Consider the following 17,566-nt stretch of genomic DNA (forward strand, 5'->3'; position numbering starts at 1 on the left):
AGGTTTATTTTATGAGTTGTGACCAGAGGTTTTCTTCCCAGAGTTCTTTCATCTGGTATGCTCTTTGAATCCTGTGTAAAAAAATAAAATAAAAAAATATTAATAAAAAAGTTTAGTGGAATAATCCACTTTTATTGAAAAATAAAATAAAATAACTGTATATTATCTTATGCTTAAATGCAGCCACACAGCCCTAAAATATAAACCCAAAACTTGTGGAAAATCCTTTTACTTTATTCTATTCAAACATAAAAATAAATAAACTGACTTTTTCTGCCGCGTACCTACTTGAAAAGCTCACCCAAAAAGGCGGACGATAAATGTACACGTAAATGCCCGAGACTACACCTACTTTGATCTGTGAATAAGAAGAGCGTGGTTTGGAACGAGCTATGGCTGTTACGTCTACAGTTGCTCGATCCCCTGCGTTTCATGCACCGACTTTCCATACAAACCAATATTCACACAGGTCTCCATTTCCTCAATTTAAATTATCTATTGGCGAATTTATTAAAGTTGTATATAAATTTTGTTTTTGTGTTGACTGTTAAAGATGCAGATGCAGAGGAAGTGTCTCTAGGAGGATGAGGCTTAAGATGAGTGCAGCTGCCAGTGGGGTCACTTCAGTTCAAACAAAACCCCTTACACTTACTTACCTCGAGGTCACCATTCCTTCTCTAATCCCCCATTTAGATTCATGATATTCATTTGCCTTCTAACTAAGATAACAAGCAAAGATAGATTGCCGGGATTTTAATTTCACATCATTCAATCTCCAAACAAGCAGACAAGTTATGTTATGATTTATTAAAATTTAATTGTATAATTTTAAGTTAGTTTTTCATGAATAGTGGCTTATCAAAATCTGCTTAATTTATTGCATCCGATGATGCTCACAGAAATAAAGCAGAAAACTCTTCAAGAAATCATCCATCCCGATGCACAGGAAACAAGTTTTAATGCAATGCTAGCTTTAAGTATGTTGAAATTTGTCAGTTAGTTGAACAGTTGCTCATTTTTCAGTGTTCGAGGCCAACAAAATCTTACCGGAAGAGTTAACTTTTCTTATACTGTACCTGCAAACACTTCATCGCCATTTCCCCCCACAAAAATTAAGCAATGCATCTTTAATAGCATATGGAATCAGATTTATATTTGCTGCAATTTGGGCAACACTACAGTGCAGTACAAAATAATCGAAGGCATTGATTGAATGATAGAAATGGTGCAGGCGAATGGCTGGTTGTGGGAAGTAAATGGAGTAAGGATAATTGTTGATCCCATTTTGGTGGGAAACCTCGACTTCGGTGTGCCGTGGCTGTTTGATGGTGCTAAAAAGACCCTCAAGAATTTCCGGGTAATAATTTCATTTTGTACTTTCTCTACTTTACTTCCAGATGGATGTTCTCCACACTTGAAATAAGGTGCATTCCTTCAAATACAAAAGAAAAACCAAATATACCAAGAGTTTGTTTAGTTTTGTACAATGGTATATTGGAGAACAGTTTAAAGAATTGAATGAGTTAGAAATTAAATAAGTCCTGCTGTGTAAGATGTTCTAATTTCTCTTTTAGCAAATGCACATAAATTGGATGCAATACACATCTAAGAAATATATTTTTTGAGGATCCCTTTAGACGTTTGATACACCCAAGTATGACCATAGAAATAATTCCTTTAGCAAATGCATATAAAATGGATGCAATCTACATTCAAGAAATATATTATTTTTATAAGTATACTATTAGATGTTGGATACACCTGCAATTCATAATGCTTCAGTCTTTTTTTGAACACATAATCTACGGTATAGAGACAATTGATCAGATTTCGTATAACCATGGAAATTCGGTGTAGACATCAGTCCCAACATCCAAAATATGAGCCATCGAAATTCAGCGTAGATATGAGTCCTAACATTCAAAATACGAGCTCTTGTCAAGTGGGCCATGGTTCACTCGAGAAGGTGCTTGCCAATTATATAGTTTTCTAGGGTTGCATATTTGTAAACTCATTGAGGCCCCGACAAGAATTTCCCTAAGGAAATGAGGGATGAGGATGGATGCAACTCCTAGGGGGATTTGGGCAGAAAAGTTAGCCCCAGACCCTGGCAGCTTAGTTGAGGAGACACAGTTATTCACATGTCCGAAAGCTTGAAAGTTGTGTGATTATTTCTCACCTCCAACATAATAAGTATGAACTCTTGAAGCAGTAAGTGACCGATAAATTTTCTAAAGAAAAAGCACAATAAATTCTTGGATTCCAAAGAGGGAACGTCTTGGAGGCACAAATAAGAGAACACAAAAAAATGGAGAGTTGTAAAGTTTGTAAACAATATACTATATTAAGAAAAGCTCTTTCTTTCTCTTTCTTCTCTTTACAAACAAAGTAGACTTCTTCACATGCTAGTTCAACTAGGCATCTAATACAAAATTGTGTTGTAAAGCAATCATTCACATCAATTAAATTCTAGACAATGTAGAAATCTTCAAGGAGGAAATGCATCATGGGGGTCTTCCTAGACCAATCTGGGCTGCCATGGACAGCTGATGTGAATGGAGCTAGGAGAGTGGGTTTCCAAGGAAGGAGTTAAAGGTCACAATATAGTTATAAGATTATCACCCAACTGTCCTACTTAGTTTAATGTCTATTATGCTAAGTTGGCTAAGTTTACATCAATTTGGATAGGTTGCTATGATATCTGAACTAATCCATTTGCAATGGTATGATGAGGACATTATTCACAATCTTTTGCGTCTCACAAAACTATAACTACAGTTCATCTGCTTGAACTTTTTCACATCAAAGTTTTTGATTAGAAATTTAAAATGGGTTTTGAAGGGGCTTCAAAACCTTTACAAACAGCTAAAGATAATCAAAACAACAGTGTAACTACATCAAAACATTTGTATGCAGCAAACCCTAACACAAACAATAAGAGAAAATAGAAAATAGGAAAAAACAACAACAGACATAGAGCACTCTAGCTTACATCTGTTTAATAATTTTAGCCACCTCCATTTCCTGCTGTAGAAACTTTCATGGAGTTTTACAAAGTCTTGCAATTTCTTTTTCTCTTCCTCAAGCATTTTCTTTTTGCTGCTCCTTGTCCTCACACTTGGGCCAGCCCTAATACTCTTGTCAGCACAGATGGTCGTGTCTTCAATACACTGTATCTCAAGGCTTTTAGCCAACTCCATAAGTTTTTCATTTAGGATCTTGATACCAGTGGCACTGTTCTGGACAGACCTTGTTGAGACTATCCTTTATATTTACTAACTCTTTCTCTCTCGAGTGACCAATCTTCAATTGTGATCATCCTTCTTGTCTTTCAGATCCCCATTCATGGTAACAGGTTTATCTTTAATGTCAACTATGTCCTTCTCCAACCTATTAACCTTTTGAATTGCCTCCCAACCTTGCAGCATTCTACTTTCAACCTTCCTCTAAGCTCGAATTTGACCACCCATCCTTTTTTCCATAATGGCCATTTTCACATTTAACCGGTTAATTTTTGTTAAAAACCAATTAGTCACTGCATGTTGAGTGTCCACTACCTCCTGAAACTTCCCCAGCATGTTATATATCTCCTATCTTGAAGAGGAAGGGAGGGGATCTGGAATCCTTGGAGAGGGAACCCCCTTCAAAGTAGGGAGACTAGCATTTCCTTTCCTCACAACCGTGACCTCCTGCAGCAGGGAATTTGCAAGAGTGACTTTCTTGTCATTTTTCTCAGTCGAAGCTTCAACCTCCATAGAGTCCTTAGTGACTGCACAGGAGGGGGCTTAGTCTTGGATTTTTTCAGTACCCTCTTTGTCTTAATCTCCCTAGGGATCTCATACTCCTCCAATTCCTACCATTCCAAATCCTTTGAAGAAGCTAGAGAGCTCTTATTGGGATAAGTGAACCTTGATGTGCTTTTGTCCTAGCATGGAACTTTGAATTCTTTGTGAATGTGATTCCATTACATTTCATTATGATGGATTGTCATGGGAAATCTATGCACCCTCTAGTAACCACCCTATCAAATGACTTGTTTGTGGCCTGTAATGCTCCTATATGTTTTGTTTCAGTTGTTGATATAGAAATAGTTAGTTGTTTCTTGCTTTCCTATGAAACAAAGTCTTTATACGATACAAGTCAATGTCTAGAGGTCATGTGGCCAAGTGTCAAGTGTAACTTCCTAGTGCTCCATGTAGAGGCACTAATTACACTTACACACCTTTTACTAGAGACTATGCTTAGCCAGTCAAAGATTCCTTTCCTAGTCCAATACAAACCCCCCTTGTCAATGACTTCTCACAATTATAATAAGACACATGAAGCGGCGTTGTGTGCCAATTGAGGAATCTTGAGATCCCTCCATGTGTGGCATCTCATTCCATGAAGGTCGAATATTTACAACACATTATATAATTTTATGAGGATTGTAAAGCGTACAACACCTAGTCCTAGCTCATAATATACTTCATATCTACAAGTATCATCTATAGTTAAATTACAATGAATCATTAAAATTTAAAACACTACCAAAGACTTAACGATTCTTCTTTAATGTATTTTGTAAGGACCTTGGACAACCACATGCATATCAGGAATTTATAGCAGGTGAGGGCAATGATTCCAAAATGGGTAGAGTGGTTTACATAGTTTCCTATCTTAAAGTATATAAGGGCTTTTGGTTTCTCTTCTTACCCCTATATTCTTTCGAGGTACCTTAGTTATTAGGTCATCTGATGGAGTATTGTCAATAGTTGCCTAAGGTTCATTTCTTATGGGAGGGAAGACAAGATGTGTTTGCTTTACCATTTAGATTGGTATATACAGGTGCCTTACTATTATCGATACCAAATATATGGGTGTAGAAATTGCTTGATTCAACTCCAATCTTTTCTATGATAAGCTTATCTATGATATTGCAGGCCTCATGGTGGAACGAATAGGAAGTAGATACTATCACATGCCAAAAATAGAAGACTATTGGGCAAATTGTGATGATGAATTTCAAGTTAGGAGACTCTAGCATATTCATATGACTCTACGATAATTGAGTCAAGGTGGCAAGCCAAGGGATAAGTTGTAGGCTTTAAATTCTAATGTAAAGTATGGACTAATATAAACCAATGATTAGGTGAGCATTGTCCAGATCACTATAAATAGAAGCCTTTTCCCTTGAGTCTAGATCTCTTGCTTCTTTTTCTTTTTGGTGCCTAGGAATAGTCTATGGTGTCAATTGGAGTATGTCTTAAGTTGGAAATGTAGGAAGTTGGTGTCGGTTAGTCTTTGTGAAGGGTGACATAAGGGAAGGTCATCTTATAAGAATGAGTTATCTCGAAGTAGCATAGTTTTTGTAGGGCTATTTGTATTTAGGCCTTGGGTCACATTTGCTGACTTTGTTTTTTTTTGACCAGTGGTTTGGTTATGTGTTTCTTGGAGAAGCTGCTTCCAAATGCATATGTAAAATTATTTATTATATATATATATATATATATATATATATAAAGATTACTTTGGATGGTTAAAAGATAATGAATCAATCTGTCTTTATGTGATAACCTCAGTTCTATGAATAAATTATTGTCTAAAATGAAATTAGAGCTTCATTGCCTGGATTTCTGAATAAATTCTAGTTCATTGGTCAAATCTTACATACATTTTTTGCATGCTTTGCTAATTTTGACTTTGATTTTCAATGGGTAAGGCATCAATCATTGGGCAATTGATCATTTTACATTTCTTGGTGTCTATTAGGTTGTAAGGTAATTTGTTTTGTGTTGGTCAACATAAAAGATTGTAAGAGTTTAAAGTTGATTAATTTAATGAGAAATTCATGGAGTATGTGCCCTTTGCCAAGTTTAGTTGTATCAAGTTTTTGTATTCTATGTTTAAGAGATCGTGATTTGCAAAACCCCACAGATGATTGGGTTATTGCCATGCATAGGGTATGGTTTATTTTCTGCAATCAAAATCTTAATTACCTTTAATTGTCCTATTGGATCTTATAGGATCATCCTCCTTGGCCTAGCAGAGCCTAGGGTATAGAAGGTTCACTCACCCTTCTCAAGTTGCCTAGATCCAGTTGTATTATGACCATGAGAAGTAATTTGATTTTAGCTTAAAAACTATCCTTGGGAGCTCTATCTGGTCTATTTCTCTAGAATTATAGGAAGTGAGCCTGGAGCACCAAGACAACCAGTATCTCTTCTTTAAACAACTATTATTCATTGTTTATAAGCTCATGTATAACTATACATTACAAGTATGAAATCAATCATGCCTTCCATACTGAAATGCGTTAAGGTCTATCACATGCAATAATACAATACATCTTCCAAAATGTCTTATAAACAATCAACTACAAGAAGTATACAAGTAACCTCTGTTCTCATCCATATTACAAAAGGGTCTCATGTCATGGTCAACAGATGATCAAAACAAAATATTTGTCTACATGTGTAAAATGTGATGTCCCCAAACAAGACACCATCCAGTATTGTTAATATTAAGAAAGCTCCTTGTATTATCTTTATAGATGATAATATTCAAAGCTAAATCTCTCGATATATGAGAGGAGGTATGCCATTATTGATCAGTGATTCATATACCTTATCAATAATTGTTTAAGTGGCAGACTAGGACTTGTGTTACGATAATGATCCAAACTCAGAAGACCACTGTATCCGGGTTATGGGAAGGTCCAAGTTACCTCGTTCCCATTCACCATGACTCAAGCAGTCAAGGGTATGATATCAAAGAGATGCAGCGACTAAGCGATTGTAAAAGATGGCTGATTTCAATAATTGAGGGACAGTCTATTAAGAAGACAAGCAAGGAATTCCTTACGTAATGTACATCAACCATAGTATGGAGAACAAAAGAAAAGTGCTTTGAATAATATAGTGAATGACAAAGATCAACATTAGTGAGCAAGCGACCAAGTATGAAACAGCGAACTCTTCATGGTCAAGTAACTTATTCATATGTGCAGTGATCCATTATGTAAGCAGTCCATAAATCCATTACACAAGCAGTCCATAAGCAATCTAATTTGAACATGGTACGCTCTGATTAGAAGCAGCGATTTCAATGCTGGCAATGATTAAGAGCCACGTATTATGGTGTGATTTGGTTGTTAATTCTACCACTAACCAATCGTTATTAAAGGCTAAAGAATGCGATCTATGTGTTGATCAACTCATAAAAGAAAACTTAAATGATGTGATTAGTAATTGAAAAGACACATCTCTTCTAAAGTCTACGTCTCTAAGAGATAAAAAGCTACATAAAGGGAATTTATCATTATGGAGTGGAAAAAAAGAATATCAGGTGTGGAAGACAGAGAATCGTGGGAAGGAAATAATATACATGGGGGAGGTATTTGGTGGATAAAATAAAAAATTGAGTGTGCTGAATGTAAAATTATTCAGTCAGCAACATAGCAGTAGAATATAAAGGAAGTGTAGAGTGGGCTGTGTAAAATAAGAAATATTATCAATTATTGATTTCCAGATTTGAATTGCTCTAGTAGAGAAGAAGTTTACCATATGGAAATACATATTTCAATTATATAAATCAGAGAAGGTTTCATGGATGTTGCATATTCATAAGGATTCTAATCAGAGAAAGCAGCCAGATTGAGGACATTTGAATCTACTACATAAAGGCGGATATATACTTAATTATTTTGCATGAATTTTAGAGTCATAAAAGCAGGAACAGCAAACCACCATATAGGCAGATGTTTTAGTTGATATATTTGAGTGTTCCTAAAAGGGGACATTACATAAAACAAAGTGATAGTTTTGATGGTGTCCATTTGATTTCCTGTTAGTCATTATTGAATTATTTACTACCACAAAACGTTATTTGAGTCTTTAAACAGTTTTCTCATCCTTAATAGCATGCTATAGAATATGAGATGGCAAATATAGTGGTCATTATTAAAAAAATGTAGTATTTTTTTAACTTCCGTTGATGTGGGTCAAATTCAGAACCATTTTACTTTATTTTGTAAATGCTCATTTCATTTGTTTTTATTTGGCAGCTGGAGAATCTAGAAGAACTTGACTGCTTACTAATAACACAGAGCCTTGATGATCATTGCCACAAGAAGACATTAGATGCACTATCAAACATATATCAGGACTTGCATGTGGTTTCTACCCCAAATGCAAAGCCAATTTTGGAAACACTTTTCAAAGAAGTATGGTTTTGCCTCTCTGGTGAGATAGGAATTTCAAATTTAATGGTACTTGCTTTTCTGTTTCCTGTTTCAAGTGAGCTTGGGTCGAACATTTGATATTGCCACTTTTACATTTGCTCCAAGCTCATATTTGTGCCTTGCTTCGATCTCCTTTCCTTACATAAAGAAGCACATGGATGTGGTTCGGAGATGGTGTAATTCAATTTTATTTACATATTGTGTTGTATTTTATAAAGCAATTATTGGTAATCTAAACCAAGTATTGCAGTAGAACACTATTGAAAATAAAGAGGTCTACATTTGTCTACGTGAAACTGGGATGATGACTGTCAATGGTCACATTGTGGAGATGGGGTGGCTGAAATGCTTATTTTGTCTCATTTCTACAAATTTAGCAAACAACTTCAAAATTGTTTAGAATTTGAGAATAACGTAAGCTACAAAATGTAGTTTTTTGAGTCAGAAATCAAATAGTAATTTTTTGGTTAGACAGAATAATTTTCTTGCATTTGAAAGTGTTTTTAAAAAGTTGTCGTTTCTCTGGTTAAAACTGTTTATTGAGTGGCATTTTTGGATCAATTTGGTGTCTAAATGATGCATATTTTTTTCTTGTTTATTATTTTAACATGTTCTAAAGATGTTAAAGTTTGCCAAGTATAAAGTTGAAGCCAACTGGACCAAAATCCAATCTTTTATAAATTTTTTGAAAATGAAGCATCAAAATTTAGTTATAAATTTGTTTGCCCAAAAAATATGATTTCACATTGGTTTTTTATTCTTATCATGTTCAAGAAATGATTAGCATGTGAGAAAATAGTTTTACTAATTGTTGTCCTCATTTTTGTTTCCAAAAATGAAGGACCACTATAATAAAATTTTTGTGAAAAAATGAAATTTTTTACTCTATGGCACGCTTCCCGAGGCAGAATTTTGACGAATCCTTGGACTGGCTTAATCATCAGTCTATCTTCGAACTACGTTTTGAATTTCGTCAAATTCTGGGTTCGTTTGCTATGCCTTTCCTTCAAAATCGGGTTTTAAAACCCCGACTGCAGGTGGAGAATTTTCTTCAAATTGCAAGTTTTAATGATATTCATTGTTTTGGTTATTGTAGGGGAATTTTTAGCTTATTGCATGTGCATCTTTATTAAAAGATGTTACTTGCAATTTGTTTTAAATTTCCCTTTCTTGTTTTTGTCTTTTTTATTGTTTTTTGGTCTTTTTTAGTTAAAATAGGGATTTTTTGACTCAATTACAAGTAAACTTGCAGTTTGGTCAAAAAACCCCTACTTTAATGGTTTTTTGCATGTAATAGGGATTTTAAATCCCCATTACATATGTGCAAGTATTTCTAACTTGTTGTAGGGATTTTATTTCCCTTTTACAAGTAATTAAAACTTGCAGTTTGCTCCAAAAAACCCGATTTTGCCTTGCAAGTGCATTTTTGACAATTTTAAACTTGTCATTTTTCCAAAAAAACCCGATTTTGGCTTGGCAAGTGAAAAAGTAAAAAATAAAACTTGTCATTTGTCTAAAAAATCCCGATTTTGCCTTGTAAGTGGAAAAAGTGAATTTCGAACTTGTTATTTCCTCCCCAAAACCCGATTTTCATTGTTTCATGGCAATTCGAACTTCTTGTTTGTCTCCCAAAACCCGATTTGCAAGAAAAACGGATTTGTTGAAGATGTCAAAGCGATTTTTTTGTGGAGATTTGTTGGAGATGCAAGGCGTTTAGGATTCTATCCTATTCTCATGCATTTACAAACACATTTTTAGCCATTTAGGGTTTATTGTTACTGGTTTTTTGAGCTAAATCAGCTAACACGTGGTTCCTTCAATCCACATTTTGGGCATTTTTTACTCCACAAATCTGCATTCTCCTAAATCGTTTTCCCTTCTCTCACCTAGGCGTGGAGTTTGGGATAAGATTTAAACTATTTAATGATCCATCAATGATGCATTGAGTACCACGTTTTTGCAAAAACGTGATTCCTTTGGCTGTAAATTGGAAGGGTTTAATGCCACGAATCTTTGACAAGATGAATCGTTTTTGCTTTCCATTCTAAGGCGTTGGGATTTGAGGAAGATTTGACCTCTTCTTGTGCCTCCAAGTTTGCATTTTGCTACCACGTTTTTCATATAAGACATTCTTGCAAAAACGTGTAAAGGGTTTGGCATTACGGTTTGGGTTTATTGATTGATTTTGCTTCTTCATTCCAAGGATTGTTGCATTATTGGAGAAGCATTTGCATTTTCAAGAAAGTTATGTTCTCTTTCCTTTCTTTCCTTCATTTTATTATTTTCTTGTTTTCTTTATTTTCGTTCTTAGTTGCATTTTTGGCATGTGTTGTTCTTCCCCCAAAAAATCGGTTTTTGTGAGAGAAATTTTCCCCTTGGTATGCAATTTTTGAATTGCATTGTTCTTCCCAAAATTCCCTCTTTACTTGTATTCGGGATTTTTAATCTCGATTACAAGTTCGCTGGAAATTCAAGTTCGCTGGAAATTCTTGTTCTTCCCCTACGTTTAAGGAATTTAACCATTTTTTGGTTAAAATTCCAATTTAAAAAGTGTGAAATACCCCTCCCTTGCAAATTCGGGTTTTGAAAACCGGATTACATGTCGAAGAGTTCTTCCCATTTTCATGAAAATGACTTTCCCGGATTTTCCCATTTCTATCCATTCATGTTCCCCATATTTGTACTTTCCATTTCCATCATTTCCCGCAAGTCAAAATCTCATTTGTCGTCCATTTCTCCATTTTCGAATTTACAAGTGTACTTGTATTCGGGTTTTAAAACCCCGATTGCATGTATGTCCTTTCCAACTTGTATACTTGCGAAAATTCTCCCAAGATCCGAAATTGGTCAAAGTCAAGATTTTCCCATTTCTACATATTTCCCCTCTTCCTCTCACAAAATCGTGAAATTCAAGAATCAAAGTTTTACCCATTTGAAGAAGGAAGAATGATATTTGCAGCTAACTATGATGTTGCCTTAATTCTTTTAAGTCTTCATCACAGCATTCCAGGTTCACAATCAATGTCAGATTTGCCGGCATCTTCAACTCCAAAGAAAATGAAATACAAATATGACAAATATCAGAATGAGGTTGCACCTTCCCAGGTTTCTTCTCCTTTGGATCGCATCAGGGACACAGAGATAGGGCAGAATTCATCAACAGGGTAGAAGATCCACAGGATAACAACTTGTAGCGGCTGTTGGACAGCCATATCCATCATGCATCTTTCTTCCCAGTGGCTGCCCTAGAACCTGAGTTCGTTCTTGCATGCGCCCATCATTTTGACAAGGAATCAAGAGTCATAAAAAATGATGATGGTGAAGCTATAATTTGTCTTGATGCGGATACAATCGAGAAGGTCTTCAGAATACCTCTTGCACCTGTTTATATGGAAATCACCAAAGAAAGTGTAGCAGAGTATTATGTGAAAAGGGAAAAAGATTGCAAGCGACACATCAATAGGTGGATCCAAGAGCCACGACCTTCCTTCTCAAGGTGGGCAAAGTTGTACCGTTGTGATTTCAAATGGGAGATAGGAGACACCATCACTCTTCTCAGCAGGATGATGGGCCTTGAGCATTCCAATGTCTTTGAGCCATGGATGTATCAGTTCATTATGTTCATACGGCAGTCACATCACATTTCATGGGGGGAAGTCATCAACGATGCCTTGTGCGAACAACTTGCAGCAGTTCCTACCACCATGACCTTCTTCATGAATTCTTATTTGGTATATTTAGCAGCATCACTTAGACACTTTCCAGGTCTTTCTACCAAGGGTGATCGCTCGCTTATACCAGTTTGGGAATATTATGACCAGTTGTCGTTGAAACCCAGCAGACTGCATTTTAGAAGGGTCCAAGATGCATTCTTCGGATATTTCATGTGTCAGTTTGACATGGATCTCAGGAACAAAAGAGTATCAGATGAGGCATGGGTCAAGGTGTCTGAGTATGGGTGTTTGTTTCTGCAATTTCCCACCTTCACCTATATGAGGATAGGATGCTATGATGGTCAGCCATACATGCTTCCAAGATACCCAACCGATAAGATAATTCTTATGGAGTTAGGTAGACAGATCATGGCTGTTCACACTTTTCAGTCTGCCAAGCACAAGGTTGGAATGGGGATCTCTACCACAAACCCATTGAAAATTGGTCGATACTCCCTTGTCACATCTGTGAAGGCTAAGGCCATGGAGGCTGAATTGTAGGAAATCAAGCTTAAAAGGTTCAAACCTAGAGCTGATTTTGATTATAGAGGTATGAAGGAGAAGATCAAGAAATCCTTTGTGCATGTTCATCGCATTGAAGACATCTGGGTAGATCTCCGCACAGAAGCTGAAGTCCTCAAGATGGATTACTGCAGGCTCACTGTTGAGCAAATTGTTGACTTGAACTTGGCGGATATCCCACAAGGGATGATTGATGACGGGCATATACTTGATCCTGAATACACTTCACGGAGGGTTGAGGAAGCTCCACTTCCTTTGGTCCAATGGTCACACAAGAAGTGCATATCCATCCTCGACAGATTTCAGCCTATTTTGGCCAACACCAATGCATGGCTGAAAAGTAATGCTGTTAGACTTATCAAAATCAAGGTTGGTAAAGAAGATGATTCTACGAGGCCTCTTGGACGGAAATCTGAGATTCAGATTGACAACAAGGAGGGTGCTTCATCTTCGGGCACAAGGATCAAGTTACGAGTCAGTCGTGCAGGAGTGCTCCCTCCTGAGGAGACGACTATTTGTGGGAAGGAAAAATCACGATTCCATGTTCAGGTGATCGATCTGGATAATCCAGAAGAGGGGCAGCAATCTGATGACGCTCCTAAGTCTCCAGTTTCAGACCCGCCTCATGAGGCCATTCCTCCAATTTCCATTGAGACGCCTCTTTCTCCTCTTGATTTGCTCGTGGATGAGTCTCCTCAGAATGCAATCTTCATTTCAGCATACGAGCCATCTCCTGATCATCAACAAGAAAGTGTGTTGAAAGTTCCTGAAGATATTCCTACTTGCATTCAGTTATCAGAAATTGATACTTCCACTTCTGGTTTTGAAGAATTCATGAGGCAATCTTCATGCCCATTGGTAACTGAGCAAACCGTGGTCGCTGTCCCAACTGATATTCCTCCCAGGGTGACCACGGTAATTCAAATAGAAACTGCTTCTCCTTTGCCTACGGCTGCTACTAGAAGTGAGTTGATGACTTTGCCTCCATGGCTTAGTTCTTTCACCCCGAAAAGGAAGAAGCAAGAGATCTCACCTGATGCCTTTGACTACCAGCAACTCAAACAGTCCAGATCCAAAGTTGCTAAGAAGGCCAAGACTATCTCTAGGGTAACTGTTGATAGCAACAAGATGAAAGTAGCTGAAATTGTGGAACCTATTGTAGATAAGCCACTTGATGAAATGTCAGCTGCTGATTATAAGGTTACAAGGATAGAGTTGGGCAAGCAAATGCATGAGGTCATTAAACATGATGCTCAGTTTTCTATTGCGTCATTGGTGTAAAGGTGTGATGATCTTCTAGCGAAGAAAGACAAGCTAGAAGAGGAAAACCGACAGCTTATGGCAGCCATTCATAAAATCACAAAACCTGCTACTGAAGGGAGTAACTCCATAGGTTCTTCTGGTTCCCAAGAATCAATTCGTGGAGTGGAAAGGGCTGCTCAGAAAGTACAAGCATTGGATTCCTGGGTTGATCAGCTTCATGATCAATGTGTACAAGTAATGAAAGACATTTTTCAAATAATGTCTAAGTTGGAAACCATTGAGGAGAAATTGGATCAAACTTCTAACACTTTCAAAAAGAATCTGGAAAGTGTTGAGAAAAGTCTGACAATCTGGCGTACCATGCCCCAACAACAGCTGAGTATTTTGCAGGAGCATGCCATCATCTCTTCCAGGGTCATGTACTTGGAATTTGAAGAACTCATGGAAAACAAGACCCTTGTTCTTAAATCCCTCATTGAGGAGGTCGGTGGTGGAAGGAGATTCCGGGGTGAAGTTTACCGAGATATTGTCTCACATTGTGAAAGGGCCTCTTGCAACATAGTAAGTCAGGATGGAGAGCTGATTCCAAAAGAAGAAGTTCTTGCTGATTTACAGATGAGGATTCATAATGAATGGAGCAGCGAACAATTCTCGGCAGCTTCGATTCAAGCATTGATGAAACACCAAGCCTTTCTGCATGAAATCCAGTCTATCCTGGATAAAAACAATTTTGCGCTCCTCCTCTGTCACGACACTATTGTGAAGACTATGGTTGTTGCCAAGAACACCCATGAACCGAATCCTGAGGAACTACAAGCGAGCATCCGGAAATTTCAAGGATTTGTGTCTTCACAAAATGCAACTTAAGTGTTTTTCAACACTTAGTTGAATTTTCCCTTTTTTGTAATTTTTAGTTGTAATTTAGTTTTGACAAGTTGCATGTAAAAGTATTTTTTGTAAAAAGCAAGTTACACATTACTTGCACTTTTGTAATTACATGTAAGGCAACTGCAAGTTGTGTCCGATTAGGACTGTAATTGGAATAAGTCTTAGTTAGTTGGAGTAACTCTTAGTTAGTTAATGAAGTCTCAGTTATTTATTGAATGAGTCTTGGTGGTTGAGAGAATCTCTCAAGTTAGTTAGGATCCTCCCACCTTTTTCTCAAGGCTCCTCTTCTATAAATACTTGAGGAGTCCATTGTAATTATCATCTTTTGGAAAGCAAGCAAAAACTCTGCCAAATTTACAGCAAGAAGTCTTTGAGCTTATGTATGTGGATTGAAAGTTTTCAAAGAATAATAAAGAAGGATTACTCAAGTTTTGAGTCTTTGAGCTACATGGTTGAGTTTGAATCTTTTATTTCTTCTATGCCAAGTGTTTCTAAAAGAGCTTAGTCCAATTTGATTTGAAGTCTTTGAGCTGCAAGTAGAGAAGATTAATTAAAATAGGAAACTCTCTTGAAGGAGCAACAAGTCTTTGAGCTTGCGTCTATTCTTGAGGAAAAATTACTGTTTGATAAGAAATAGCAACAAGTTTTTGAGCTTGCATTAGTTCTTGTCTTTGTGTTGAAAGAATAGATTATTCTAGTCTTTGAGCTGTTATCTTTTATTCGTTGTAAAATTTAGTATAGCAAAGGGTAGATAGGACCTCCAATAGTCAAGTCTTTGAGCTTGGTATTGCTGTCCCGTCCCGAAGGAAGTGACGGAAGTCTTTGCGCTTTCAGGAAACTTCATTTCCTTTCTCTTATTTCACTTAAAAGTGGTTACTGTTGTTATTCAATCGCTATCCTTTTCTGTGAAGAGAAAAGGATATTGTCTTTCTTGAAAAAATAAGAAAGATTGCTGTCCCATCCCATTTTATTTTCCAAGTTATAGTTAGATAGGGGGAGCCTTCCCTTAATTAGGAGAGTTTTTACTCGTGTGCTGTGGTTGAAACCACAATTTTGTATATTTCCCCAAGTGTACAAAATTTTCAACCAACACTAATTTTGGATCAAACTGAATTTTATATGATTTTTTGAAGATGAATATTAATTCTGTTAAATTTTAAAATATCTATGTCTATATCAATTACAAAATTATATCAAAGCAACATAAAAAAAAAAGATTATAAGATTCTTTTGATTTTTTTCTATCACCCTCCAACATTTTATTGAAATAGATAATGAATTTATGACTGACTCCTTTGCATGCCATTTGAATTTGAATTTTTTGCAGAACTATTGCTAAGGTGTTTCAATTACATTTTGTATGGTGGTCAATGAATGGTGCAATATCTGTGCCTGAACTTCTGCTTGCAGGAAATTTGTAGGAAAATATTGTTTTATTATCACCATGGTTCTTTTGGCCCCTTCAATTGATGAAGCAGATTGTCAATGTGTTGCAGAGGGTAGTGGTTCTTGATAGTAGCTTTATTGAGCATTCTATTATCAATGCACAATTGTGATAAGTGATCCTCCTCCATGAAGAGCACAGGAGAATCCTAGCCAGATACATTGGGTCATATTAGGCCTTAGTCTAACAATTCTTGTAGTTGGACCTTCAATTTCAATAAATCCATAGTAGTCATTTGATAAGGAGCCTTGGAATGTGGTCCCATGTCCAATGGGAGGTCTTTTGCAAAATTAAACCTCCTGTTTGGTGGGTAATTGGAGTAATCTTGGAATACATCCCAATAGCTATTTAAGAGAGATTGTTTGATGGTGGGAACCTTCTCCTTGTTGGCTTCTTTTTAATGAATTGCACCATGAGTGCACCCCTTTCTTTGTGCCTTTTTTTCTCTTTGTAATAAGATTTTTTATTTGTTCGAAAAAGAAAGTACATCACAGTTTGATTTTAACTACCAAACATCCTCAAAAAAGCCATCCAAAAAACACCTTAAAACATAAACATCTGTTCGAACCTACCCATCACCCCCAAAAAAGCCCTTGTTCAAACCCTGTACATCCGTAACAAGCTCAAAATTTGCTCGCACACCAATAAATATTTACAAGTATCCGGAAATTAAAAAAACCCGTTTTCACTGTTCAAACTTAACTGATAAATCTAAACTAAATACGACTAACCAAAAGGAAGAACACTGTTCGTTAAAAAACTTAAACATTTTTGCAAAGCAAGAAAGTAATTTCATGCACCATTCAAGCTCTTCGGGTCCGCAACATCCCTCGGCGCACTCACCCACTTCTTCTTCCTTGGTCTCTGCACTCTACCCTCCGAGGGTTCAGCTTCTTCCTTAGCCTGTTGAATCATGGCATCCAGTTCCTTAATCTGTACAAACACCTTTAGTGCTTCCTAGCCATGCTTAGCTTCGACTCTGCATTGTGTTGTTCTGCTACATCCCTCCGGCCAACGAACAAAGGGAAAAGGTCTCTCAAAGTGTTCGTGGTGTGCAAATGCAATTCCTTCATGGACATCAAACCCCACTCTCGGAATTGCCCATTCAAGAATTGACTCCAAGCTATCCTAATAATCACTACTCACAATTGTTTCCATCACCATTTTTATCGATTCCACCGACTTGCCCACTTCCAGTCCCCATGCCAAGATTAGAGAGTAAACGTCCATGTTCGTTCTATATCTATGCCTCAAGTTGCCAAAAATTGTTCCCAGAATTATCTTCACACATTTGATCAATCGTTCGTCTTGCAATAGAAACATTCCACTCAATCTTTTGTCTGTAACATCTCCAAAAAAAGACATAACTGCTTGCATGCCTTTAGCGTAAAATTTGCCTCCATGATTAATTGCAACTCCAACGCCGTCACCTGCTTACTCCTTACCCGACTCCACACCTGCTCATTGGCTTCCTCAACACAAAAGTGACTGTCTATACATCAAAAAATGTATGTA

General features: G+C 36.8%; 1 protein-coding gene across 6 annotated transcripts in view; it reads left to right on the forward strand.

Annotated features, from left to right (window-relative positions):
* Window positions 1–235: 235 nt before the first annotated feature.
* Window positions 236–17,566, forward strand: part of LOC131064629 (uncharacterized) — a 171,245-nt gene continuing 153,914 nt past the window's right edge. For 2 of the 6 annotated variants that reach the window (XM_057998825.2, XM_057998834.2), the window contains exons 1-4: window positions 236–469; window positions 554–662; window positions 1,232–1,357; window positions 8,045–8,248. In XM_057998825.2, the coding sequence (XP_057854808.1) occupies window positions 393–469; window positions 554–662; window positions 1,232–1,357; window positions 8,045–8,248 (516 nt within the window). In that variant the 5' untranslated portion in view covers window positions 236–392. The remainder of the gene's footprint in view (window positions 470–553; window positions 663–1,231; window positions 1,358–8,044; window positions 8,249–17,566) is intronic. The other 4 variants (XM_057998853.2, XM_057998844.2, XM_057998871.2 and 1 more) reach the window with 4 other exon arrangements.

Source organism: Cryptomeria japonica, chromosome 1 (genome assembly GCF_030272615.1).
Source record: "Cryptomeria japonica chromosome 1, Sugi_1.0, whole genome shotgun sequence".
NCBI lineage: Eukaryota > Viridiplantae > Streptophyta > Pinopsida > Cupressales > Cupressaceae > Cryptomeria > Cryptomeria japonica.